The 12,201-nt window shown below is 41.9% G+C and overlaps 1 protein-coding gene across 2 annotated transcripts; it reads left to right on the top strand.

The window, feature by feature from the left end:
• Positions 1-104: 104 nt before the first annotated feature.
• Positions 105-12,102, top strand: pidd1 (p53-induced death domain protein 1). 2 transcript variants are annotated; one of them, XM_034142103.1, is made up of 15 exons: positions 105-1,183; positions 1,808-2,221; positions 2,318-2,470; positions 2,590-2,641; positions 2,734-2,935; positions 3,331-3,480; positions 3,571-3,744; positions 3,864-4,011; positions 4,521-4,656; positions 4,741-4,891; positions 5,400-5,523; positions 5,642-5,778; positions 7,687-7,794; positions 9,562-9,758; positions 11,047-12,102. In XM_034142103.1, exons 1-15 carry the CDS (start codon positions 532-534, stop codon positions 11,279-11,281), a joined length of 3,033 nt encoding a protein of 1,010 aa, XP_033997994.1. In that variant the 5' UTR covers positions 105-531; the 3' UTR covers positions 11,282-12,102. The 2 variants fall into 2 exon arrangements, with proteins under 2 accessions (XP_033997994.1, XP_033997995.1); XM_034142104.1 differs by having other exon boundaries at positions 5,663-5,778.
• Positions 12,103-12,201: the final 99 nt, after the last annotated feature.

Consider the following 12,201-nt stretch of genomic DNA (forward strand, 5'->3'; position numbering starts at 1 on the left):
AACGATACACATTGTTAGACTCCTCTCGTCGCCCGTCGGTAAACGATGTACTCGAAAACAAACGCACTGCTGTGACTCATGGCTTTGAATTTAAAAACATTGTCGGACATAAGGAAGTAAGCAGAGAAAGTACAAAGCAGTGAAGGATAGAGGGAGAAACCGTTTAACGCTGAGGCAGATATAACACATGATTTAGTTAGTAGCACCGCATTAGATTAAGGGTAACATTAGAAGAGGAACATAAAGGCCACTTCAGTAGCCACAGAGAGTGCATCAGATATGTACTTTTTAGCTCAAATAGTGGCTAGCTAGTTGCTAACATTACTGTAACACCACTTAGCAAACATGTCATGTAAAATGTTCCTCGTCTTTTTCCATGGCAGTCATTTAGCTTTATCTTACTTTAAAGGAAGGAAGCAACAATGTAGTCAGTAATGTTAAAGGGACATCATGCAGAAAAATCCTCGGATCAGTATTGGACTAACTTAGCAGGAAGCTGTTAGCTAGATAGTGTTTTAAACTGTGTCTTCAATGGAGAGAAGCAGCGAGGAAGAGGCACCTACTGATGAAGAGGATGGAGACCAGGCCGCCTGTTTGATTAGGAAACCAGGCAGGTCGAAGGATGAAGAGGTGAAAGTGACACCTGCATGCAAGCCATTCACAGGTGGAGTACCAGAGCCTTCAATGGACATTTTGGCTTTAAGGATCTGTAGAGAACTTGTGCACCAGGATCCAGAGAAATCAGAGACTGGACCAACAAGTGGTGTGATGTCTGAGAGTCAGACAGAAGTAGCTGAGCCAGAGAGGGATGCTCCATCTGTGTCTCCCTCAAGCCTTGTGGAGACCTGTAGTCCATCTCCATCAAGCCTCTCCTCCTCTTACTTCTCCTCAAAACATCACCATCTAGATCCCTCTTCATCCTCATCTTCCTCTTCCTCTGTGTTGTCCCTGACCCCACCCCTGCCTCCCTCGGTGGAGCTGTCAGCCCTGTTGACCGACACAAAGTTGACCCTAGATGTGTACCAGGGAGGAGCGGCTGCACTGCCTTTGCTCTGGGGGTCCGTCCCGGGGCAGCTGAGGGGCCTCCAGTACCTGAGACTGGGCTCTGAGGACCAACCAGCTGTGGATGCTGCCCTGGAGGTCCTGCCCCATCTGACAGAGCTCCGATCATTGGCTGTTCGGGGTACTTTTCTGATTAATTTCATGTGGTATCAGCTGCTTTTTAACATAGATGGTTATAGTGTATAATATAAAAAAGTGTGTTTTGTTGTGTTTTTGGCTGTTACATACAACATTAAATACATTGATACTGTGTTAGAAGAATATTTTGAATTTGGGTGATACAGTATGAGGTACTACTAATCCATATCCAGTGTATAAGAAAATGGCTGTCAGCGCAGAAATGTACATATATACAGAACAGCAAAACATATAAAAGCCACCTAAAGGAAAGACCCACAACAAACTGAATTTCCTTTGAAGTGTACCCTATATTTAGAAATATTTTCACTTCTTTACCTTGCTTTTAGACAGCCCTTAGAATAGCATACTCTTGAACTGATATTCATTTTAGTTCACAGAAAGTATGTTGGTATGCTTCCTGACTGGTAGTCCTCTCTGTTTCTCCAAAACTAAAGGCCTGCTGACCACCATCTACACTGACCTATAATAAGTACCTCATACTACCCCACTTCAATTTATCAAAACTATCCATTTAAGCTCTTATGTTATGGGTGTTATTCTTGTATTTGTATTTCCTTTATCCCAATCCCCCCTCTTCTAATTGCACTATTCTTTCTATTTCAAGGACACTGTTTTTATGACTCGCATGGTGACCCGCTGCCTGGCCTCCTCACCACCTTGCCGACATCTGTTTCCTCCCTCTCTGATCTGGTGCACCTGGATCTCTCCTTCAACCAGCTCTCCTGTCTGCCATCCTGCCTTCTGAGCCTGCCCGTGTTGTCCTCTTTGCTCCTCTGTAACAACCACCTCTCAGCTTTGCCTCCCGATATAGGCCAGCTGTCCTCCCTCACCTACCTCTCCCTCCTGGGGAACGAGCTGGTCTCTCTTCCCCAGAGTCTGGGTCAGCTGCAAGCACTACAGACACTGGATATTTCACATAACCTCCTTCAGCAGTTACCTGATGAAATTGGTTCTCTGGAGGGGCTTGTTAAGCTGGAATTGTCTCACAACAAACTGAAGCAGCTGCCAGAGAGCATGGGTAATAAACTGGAATAATCATTTCATTTGATGTAAGGTACATTCATGAATGCAGCGATAAAAAATGTTGTAAACATTGTCTTTCCTTGTCGACTAGGCTCCCTTCTTGCTCTCCGGGAGCTTGTCATCTACAGCAATGACATCCGCCTGATCCCACATTGTCTGAACAAACTGCCTCTTCTGAAAATCGATGTGCGTGACAATCCTTTGGGACGACCCCCAACCCCTCCCCGTCTCCCTCCTGCACCTAGTAAGCAGAGGAAAAGGGCTTCCAATTGATTTGTGTTTCAATCCTTCTGACTACTTAACCTCTGCATTTACATTTGCTGTCAGCATATTCAGTCTTTTGCATCACCTTTTTCTTACCAGATCAAGCAGAAACAAAAATCCAAGAGTTTCACCTCGGATTTAATCAGCACAGGTACAGCACCACTGAATAGTTTGTAAATGTGTAAATTAAGGCGTTTCTTCCTACGTCAATAGTAATTATGTCATGCTCCTTTTGCTTCTTAGTTTCTGTGTTTCGTCTGCTGGGTGTCATGTGTTTCTCCCTGGGGGCGCTGAGCTCCTGTTCCCCCCGGGGTGCCTGGTGACAACCACAAGACTGAAGTGGGTTGAGAAAAGGCCAGAAAGGAAGTGGGTGAGGCTGGAGGAGCATGACATCTTGCTGAGTCGTCCACTGGAACTCAGTCCTCATGGAATTACATTTCTAAAGGTATACAACTTCATCTGTCAAAGGGACAGTCCACTGATTTGAAACAGGAATATCAGTTTATGGTCATCTTTGGTATTACTCTCTAACACATTTATACAGATGAAACGGTTACAGTCTACAGCCCAAAAAAGAAGCTTGGTGAAGTCATAGTGTACTCATCAGGGCTATCCCATTATGGGCTTGGAGACACAGCTATAAAAGAAAGACTGCATTGAATACTGAAGCTTTTGAGTTCAAGAAAAATGTTTAAGAGACATTCTTGAATCAAAGGCAGCAGCGATGAGTCAACTGATTCATTAAGCGATTTACAGGAAATGATGACCCTAAAACCAACTTGTGAGCGTGTTCCTTCCTGAACTTGCATGTCATAAATTCCACTTTTGAAACCCTTACAGCCTGTAGAGGTGTGTGTGCCCTATCATCGGACAAAAAGAAGGGAGGTGGTGGTACAGAAGTTTGACGGAGAGTCATGGAGCACTCTGCCCACTGTTCTGCGGAGAGGAAGCGAGGGACATAGCAGTCACCCTGGTGGGCGACCGGCCAGGGTAACGTCTCAAATCTACCTTTACAAACATTATTCTATTACAGTTGTCTTTGTAGTACAAATATTAACATTAGTGCTGGTGTACCTGTAGCTGGCCTGCTGCTCAGTGAGCCAGTTCTCCTGGTTCATGGCAGTGTCCCGTCCAGTAAAAGACAGCTGCTCTGTTACACCAGCTGGAGCCCTGCTGGTATCCAGCGCTGACCCTGGAGTTAAGCTCCAGTTCCCCCCTGACTCCACCCTGCAGACGCGCTCTATAACCCTACAGGTAACACTGCATTATATGGAAGTCTGTTGTTTAATGTCCCAGTTTGATTTGCAAAAAGTACTCAACAGAATCAATACACATAATGTTAGCAAGGCTTTCGTTTGTCTCTCTTTCTGCAGGTGTTGCAGGTGTCTGTGTCGGAGGTGCAGGCACTGTGTGGAGACCCTCAGGCCAGAGTCAGCCCTCTCCTCTGCCTCTCACAGACTCCCAGCATAGATTTCCTGCAGCCAATCAAAGTTCAGATCCCTCTGCCACCTGGAGTCACAGGTACAATATGCCTTCATTCTGTTTATAACATAATGTACTTTAATCTTAAAGGAATTTACCATTGATCATTTTATATCAATTACTGTAATACCCCTGTTAAATAGAATTCTTAAAGAAAATGTGTTTTCCCCTGCATACCTCCACCTTTAAAACATTCTTCCCAAAAGCATGCATTTTCACAAAAACCCTAGTATTTCAAAGTAGCGCTTGTGCAAACACAAGACTGCAGAAGTGTTTTTAAATAGTACAGTTTGAGCGAATATGCATGTGTTTGGGAAGTAGTGAGCACTGGATAAATAATACTTGGATTACATTGCACCAGTCGTGTGAATGTGTTTAAAGCGATGTTTGATATAAATGAGTTTGCTGTTTCTAAACACAGCCCTTATTTAGATTTTTACGTTTTTTGTATTTTTACTTTTACCATAGAGGCATGTGAGAAAAACAAAGTATTCTTTAGGAATCAGAGGCAACATGGGCTGAGTATTCCTTTAACATGTCTTCTGCAGGTCATACAGTCGATACCTCTTGTTTGCATCTGCTACACGGAGACCCCACCGCCCAAACCTGGACTGACATCACATCTCAAGTTTCTCTTGACGTCACACACTTGTATGCAATTTTCTACATCACACATTTCTCCTGGTAAGTTTTTCTTGTATATTTTCATCATTTATGCTTGATTTATTTAGTAACTTTGTGTTAACACAGCTTTGTGTTCCATCACAGGTACTGGCTTTGGTACACCACTCAGCGCTGTGTCGGTGGCGTGGTCAGGAAGGTCTATCAGAGGCTGAAACAGTTTAAAGTCCAGTTCCTCGTCCTGCAGAGGAAGACTGATCCTTCTCAAGTGATGCTGCAGTGTTTACCTTCCAACAAGGTTTGTCGTTCTTCTCTCTTTGCTTTCACCGTGTGGTTTAATAGATCAACTCACACCAAGAACAGTCTGTGTATAGACCCTTTTCTCTCAGTCTTCGGAGTGAGTCAAACATCTTTTATCATGGGTGTGAATTAGGTGTGTGATGATCCATTGATGTGGAATATAATCTCAATTTAGCGATCAAAGTAAAAAATGTATACATAACATCTTCAATGTACGTCCTTATTTTCTGACAAAAAACATTTGCACTTCTAAATGTTTTCTTTGATTAGATCTACATGTAAATGATTGTGTAACACGAGCATACGATGTTGTCATATTGATCACAGCCCCCTGAATTGAATAGAAATCATGTTATGGGTGTCTGAAATCAACTAGTACCACGTTAATGTCCAAAAAACTGATATAGTATTGTATTGTGACGAACTTTGATTTACACCCCTGTAAAAATGCAATCATAACATTAATGTATAAATATTAAGCAGTCATTTTGATGCTTCCTGCCCAGGTGGAAAGCAGAGTGCAGTCTCTGTCGGAGCGATATGACGGACCTCAGCCTTCGGACCTGTGTGATCTGCTGGAAGGAGAGCAGTTCTTCGCCGGCTTTGAGAAGGGCTTGGATATCAGCACAGGTCTGAACTCCTCTTTGAGGATCTATCTTAAATAAACATTTTTTCTCCCTTTCCGTCCAAGGTCTTATGATGTGCTGTTGTGGTATGATTGTGATGTAAAAGTAATCTTGAGACACAGTTTTCCTGTTGTTTTCTCCAGAGAGTCCAGACTGTGTGGCGGGAAGACTGTGTTTTGTGTTTTACTCCAGCATGAAGAATCTGAAGGAAGTGTACATCTGTCCGGATCAGGGTCAGAAGGGGCCAGTGAGGGGACAAGTAAGACAGATATCTAATCTCTAGATTCCACCGGGTCCGTCTGCGCCGCGTCACGGCTGAGCCGCGGTTTTGGTCCGACCTCCTCCAGCGTCATAACCCACCGGGCGCGTTTCAGAAGCGGAGTGTCTTGCGTGCCGGCTCGCAGTTTTTGTTGATTTGGGCATATTTCCTGGACAGGCTACTTTGTACAGACAAAGTTAATAATAATTGTAATATTCCAGTTATAAACGACATGAATCAAAGATGTGTTGCTGTATTTTAGTGGTAAAAAAATGCATTCATCAACATAATTATTCTATATATATATATATAATTTACACAGTGCCTGTAAACCGGAGGAGAACGCTGGCATTTCTCCTCCTACTTGAAAGACTACGGAGGGATAGGGTCTGCAAAATTAGTTTATTTTGGGGATTGACTGGATGCTCTGACCGGTCCACTTCCTGCCCGGCGCTATGCAACGCCTCGCGTCGCATCCTATTTTTAGCGGAGCCCAGCGCCGAGACGCTTCTGGGACGCTTCTGGGACGCTTCTGGGACGCATCTGGGACGCTATTGGGACGCTTCTAGCCGTAACGCGGCGCGTCTGGTGGAATAGCACCCATTGACTAGAGTGGCTGCGATCGCTGTGAACGTCGCTGCGCTGCGGCCGTAACGCGGCCGTAACGCGGCCGTAACGCGGCCGTAACGCGGCGCAGACGGACCCGGTGGAATCTAGGGGTTATTCAGCAGACAAGAAAGCTCTGGAAACAATGATTTCTGCTGTGTTTTCTGTTTGTTTATAAGAAACAATCATAACAGTAACGGATTGTACACATCTCTCATGTAGAGTAAAGTACATTATACACTTAAGCACGCTTTTGAATAGGATCACAATGGGAGTAAGGGATTATAAAGGTCACTGTGCTCCTCTGTCATTCAACTCCTTGTTAAAGGCGGCATTTCACTCATGGGAAATTACATTATATGATCTGTAATAGATATGGACATTGTTAGAGTCGTAATTCAATCAAATCTTTACACATAGAAATTAATCACATATTGATGACATTCAATGAGACTTACACTTTTACAAGGTTGTCATCAGTCAGATAATACGCAGATGAACGAGAAGGACGCTTCATAACTTGCCTGAGAATAATAGAAAAAGTTTGGGTTTTCTTTAGCATCAAAATGACCCAGTGGTAGATGTCTCTAAAGAAACCGCTATCAGCTTTTGCAGCATACTTTTAATTATGCACATTTCTAAAATCTAAACAAATTTATGCCAAAAAACTCAAAAGAAAATATACTAATTCCTGTAGCTGTCATGACAACAGTCCATTTACATACCCTTGTCCTTCTGATGGCTTTAAATTATATTGTTATAGTGGAGCTTTACCCAATCTTGTGTAATTGTCAGGATCTTTTCATAAATCAGATTACCAAACACTTTTTCTGACCTTTTTATACAAAAGTCAAAGCAGTCGGAGCTGATTTAAAAGATTAAATAAAGGCAGCAGCTCTTCCTGCAAAAAAACTGAGAGCTCCACTTACAAGGACGTTGCTCCGTACGGCATATAAATTACAGGAGGATCTGCGAGTCTGCAGAAAAAATAGTAGGTAATTGCAGTTGTAATTATTGCTGTAGTGCCCTGGGGAAATAAATCCAGTCTGAATGGAGCTTTAAGTGACCAGACAGTAGTAACCTCTGTACACCGTTATATGATCAAAACCCACCTGTAATAAATACTACCTCTGAAACGGTCAGAGACATATTCATTCAAATCCATAGTAAACTTTGGGGGTGTACTTTAGGCTTTATGGGTTGTTTTTGTAATGTTTTGAATTATATAGTTAGGTGTTGCTAATATCAATGTTAGTCCAAATAAAAACATATATTGAAAAGATGTGTTGTATTTCCCTACAGGTGTCTTTTTATAGAGGGGAGATTCCCAGCAACCTGCCAGAGGAAGTGGCGAGGAAGAGGAAAGGACCTGACAGCCAGTGGCTTTCCACTTTGCCACTAAGACTTCCTGTTAGTTGGAGTGACTGTATTTTTTCCCCCTATTTTATATGATAATGTAGATATTTCAATATTTCTGGAACATTTATACGGTTTATTCACAACATTTTTCTTTTGCATTTTGTCTTAAAATATTGAGAGAGACCACTGCATCAGTTTCTCTGGTTTTACAATTTATAGTTATGTCAGTGTTTCCCCTAGGTTTACTGCCTTGGCAGGGCCCGGAAAAAAGAATTTGAATTTCTTTTTTTTTATCGATAACGGCTTGAGGTTAAAAAATAATATTAAACGAATTTGAAACTGGGGGGGGGGATACAAACGGGCAGAGCCCCGCCCTTCAGAAACAGAGCGGAGGGAGAATGTGAATACGCAAAGCAGTGGACACTGAAACATGCACATACATTGGATAAATAACATAGGCGTTTAGTTTATTTAATAAAAGAGCACTTGTTCAATGTGAAAAGTGATCGTAGATAGATTACTTCAGTTGCAATTTGGTGCTATATATATATATTTTTTTTTTAATTAAAAAAAAAAAAAAAAGAATTTATAAAAAAAATAAAAAATAAAATAAAAACACCTTGAATCTCAGGCGGGGCGCGGGGCTCCGTTGGCAGGGCGCAGCGCCCCGCCAAGACAATGGTAGGGGAAACACTGCATGTGTTTGAGTAAAATGAACATTGTTTTTATTTTATTTTATAAACTACTGACAACATTTCTCTGTGTTAGAATTCAAAGGACACTGGAATGGATTGGCTGCCATACATGTCGTGAGAGAGATTCAAGAAAATGTTTGAATTTTTTCCAGAGCTGTAGATAACACTATTATTCAAATCTAAGCTAGATTTATTTCTTTTAAATAAAGCAACAAAATAATGTTTGCTGCTACCGTTAAAACCTGCGAGAAATGTTGCACATAATCCCTTATCATGGCTAACATACGTGTTTGGACCCAACAACTCTTCAAGTGTAATGAGGCCAGTTGTTCAAATGTAAACTCCTCTAGAAACATCAACAGCACAGTGTTCCTCATGAAACTCAATGTAGAAAAAAAATCATAAATGCAATTATTAAACAGGCTCCAGTATGTTCAAAACTGCTGCTAGGGTACTCACACATACAAAGCCGTGGCAGCACATCACTCCCACCCTCATCCACCTCCACTGGCTGCTGGTCAAGTCCCGCATAACCTACAAAGTCCTCCTCCTCACCTACAAGTCCCTCCATGCCCATGCCCCCCAGTACTTATCGGACATCCTTCGCCCACATGTCCCACCCCGCAACCTGCGGTCTTCAGACTCTGGCCTGCTTACCTCTCCCCGCACCAACCTGCGAACCTTCGGGGACAGAGCCTTCAGTGTGGCAGCCCCCACCCTCTGGAACGCTCTCCCTGCGGCGATCCGCAACATCCCCATGCTTGGCGCCTTCAAAAGGGCCCCCAAGTCACATCTGTTTGCCAAGGCCTTTGGCCCCTAATCTACTTGTTTTGACTGCCTTTTGTTTTTGTTATGTTTGTTTCTACTCCTGTTCTTCTCTGTAAAGCAACCTTGGGTCTCATGAAAGGCGCTATATAAATCCAAACTATTATTATTATTATTATTAATATTAATCTGAGGCACTGAGATGCTTTAAGATCACCAACCAATATTATGGAACCCCCTTAAAAGTAAGCTGAACTGTCAATTGTGTATTGTAACTCCATTGCTTACCCTATCCTAAAAGCGTATTACCTATTTTTTCTTCACTGCTCATACTATTTTTTCTCTGTTTTTGTTATAGGCCCTCAACTCAGAAAATAATTTCATCATGGAAGAGCACCAGTATCCCCCTCTGAACCTGGGGGACCCTGAGAGCGGCTACCTGACGGAGGCCAACCTGCTGTCCATCTCTCTTCAGATAGCAAAGGACTGGCGTGTTATCGGTATCAATCTTGGCTTAAGCTACCAGGAGTTGGACCGCATCCAGTTCAAGTACAGGTAGGAATTACAAACTGCATCAGCATAAACTCTTTATCTGACCATAGTATTAAGTGATGTGGTAATTGTTTTACAATATATGAAATACTCAATCTGTTTTTTCAAAATTCAGTCCAGTTGTGTTTATTTTAGTGCCAAGCCTCTCACACACAACACTGTTAACCTGTCACACTATACATTCAGACATATTTGGTTTCTTTTGGATCTAGGAGACATTTAAATAAAGACTGTGTTTGAACAATCCTTTTGAACTTTAAAAGGTTAGGTACACATTCATATGAAAGCAGCAATCCAACCATTATTTCACCTTGTGTTGTTTCATCTAGAGTTTTGCTAAAGAACCTGCAAGACAGATTGAGATGTGGTTGTACATTTAGTCTTTAAACCATCTCCACATGAGTGAATGACATAAGCAGTGCGTGCACAGTCGTGTTAGCACAGCCAAAGCCTCTGAGGAACAAGATGGGATTGGAGAGATGTAATGTGAGTGAAGGAAAACCGCATTGGGAGAGAAATGGTAGAGAATTGTGATTGTTTTAATCTGCACTGTCAGCCATCACTAAGCCATCTGGGACGCTGCAGGAGATTACACACAGACTGACGCTCATCTGTCCCGCCCCCGACTCATCGTGCTCAGAAAACCTCTTGTGACGCATCATGGAGATGAAGGAAAAATGCATTATGTAAAATCATACATACATGTTGTGTATACGGTTTTGTGCAGTTATTTTATGGAAATGTATTCACATGTCATTTGAATGATGTGAACAGGCTGTGTTAATCTGCATATTCATCTAAATGTCCTATTTTAGTACAGTTCATATAGCATGTTCATCAAGGTACAATATCTAGAATTTATCCTACAAATGAAAAAACTGTATGGCTCATGGCCATAGAGCTATACAGTATATAGAATACCATTTTGGGGTGATGTGAGAAACCACTTATTCATTTAAAAGAAACATTTTTGTTGTCCACTATTTATAGGGTTTTCTTCCAAAGAACAGAGATTAACAGAAGTAAAAAAGAAAGGATCCATCCCAAATGAAGAACAGAATCTATACACATATTTACATAAACACTCATATACTGTAGATACCCATACATCTGCAAACCTACTGTATTATACACACAGACACATGCATATCCATTCATACATTCAAAACAACCCATAATAGTTCTGCAGAACCACTAATATGTAATTGTTTTACAACAGTTATCTTTCAATGATTGCTAAGTGACTGTATTGATGCAAAATGTTTTGTGTGTGTGTGTTTGACCTCACCAGGGACAACCTGGGAGCCTTGGTGCTGGAGATGCTGTTCCACTGGGCGAGGGGACAGAGCAGTGCAGGACCGGGAGCAGCGTCCAGGCTGGTGGCCGCTCTGATGGAGAGCGGCAGGACAGACCTGGCCGAGGAGATCGAGGACATTGTCAGTATAGGAAGGAGAAAGTACTCGGAGTCACTGAGGAGAGTGGGCCTGGAGGAAGGGAGCTCCTCCCTCGCTGAAGCACAGCAGTAGAAGCCCCCTCGCTGGGTGCAGATGGCTGACTTACACTTGAGTAACCTGTTTGTTTACAACGTGCCCCCTTCATCTCATCCTGCTGTCTAAACAACTGTCCTGGAGTACAAAAATCTATCTTAACACAATCATGACAGCCAGTTAACAGCTGGCGGCACCTTTAAAAGACCTGCAGAGGACAGAGGAAATGGATTGACTGCATGAAGATGATGACCTGAGGCTTGTTTTTACCACTTTTTAAAACTGTCTGGGTATGCAAGACAACACTATTTATTATTATTTTCTCCAAGGAAAATATAAAACTATAATATAATAATAATATTCATGGTAAGTCAAGAGATACTTAGTGACAATTCTTGACCTATTTTCTAATATTTCCAATTTTACAAAAACTGACTTGCATCATAATTGTGAATATTTAAGTAATCATCACCATTTAGACTCAGTATCTCATAATTGTGACTTAGTATCTCAAAATGCTGCCTCATGAGTTTGACTCTGTGTCTTGTTATTTTGACTTACAGAAAACATTTTAAAATCAAATGTATTTTGTTGTTCATTGGCAGAAAAGTCAATATTACCTGTCCAGGACAGAGTTAAGAGGCAGAGCAAACACTGGGAACTGTATTACTGTGGAGGCCTGGACCACTTACTGAAAATGCAAGAGGCGGCAATTTTTACGGTCATTACATCTCTTCCTTGTGTGCCTTTTGTCACCTAGAAACCAGCTTAGCTGTAGCACATATCAGTGAAGTATCAGGACTTTATATTGAAACAAGTTTTGATGTATCGTTGAATTTTCATCTCTAGTAAAAATGTTATGTAAAGATATGTGTCAGCTGTTTTTAAACTTCATGCAGTGCTCTGCAGTGACTGTTTGGCTGATTCAGACACTTTTAGTATAGCTGCATGCTGCACTT

The sequence above is a fragment of the Trematomus bernacchii genome, unplaced genomic scaffold, assembly GCF_902827165.1.
Source record: "Trematomus bernacchii unplaced genomic scaffold, fTreBer1.1, whole genome shotgun sequence".
Classification (NCBI taxonomy): domain Eukaryota; kingdom Metazoa; phylum Chordata; class Actinopteri; order Perciformes; family Nototheniidae; genus Trematomus; species Trematomus bernacchii.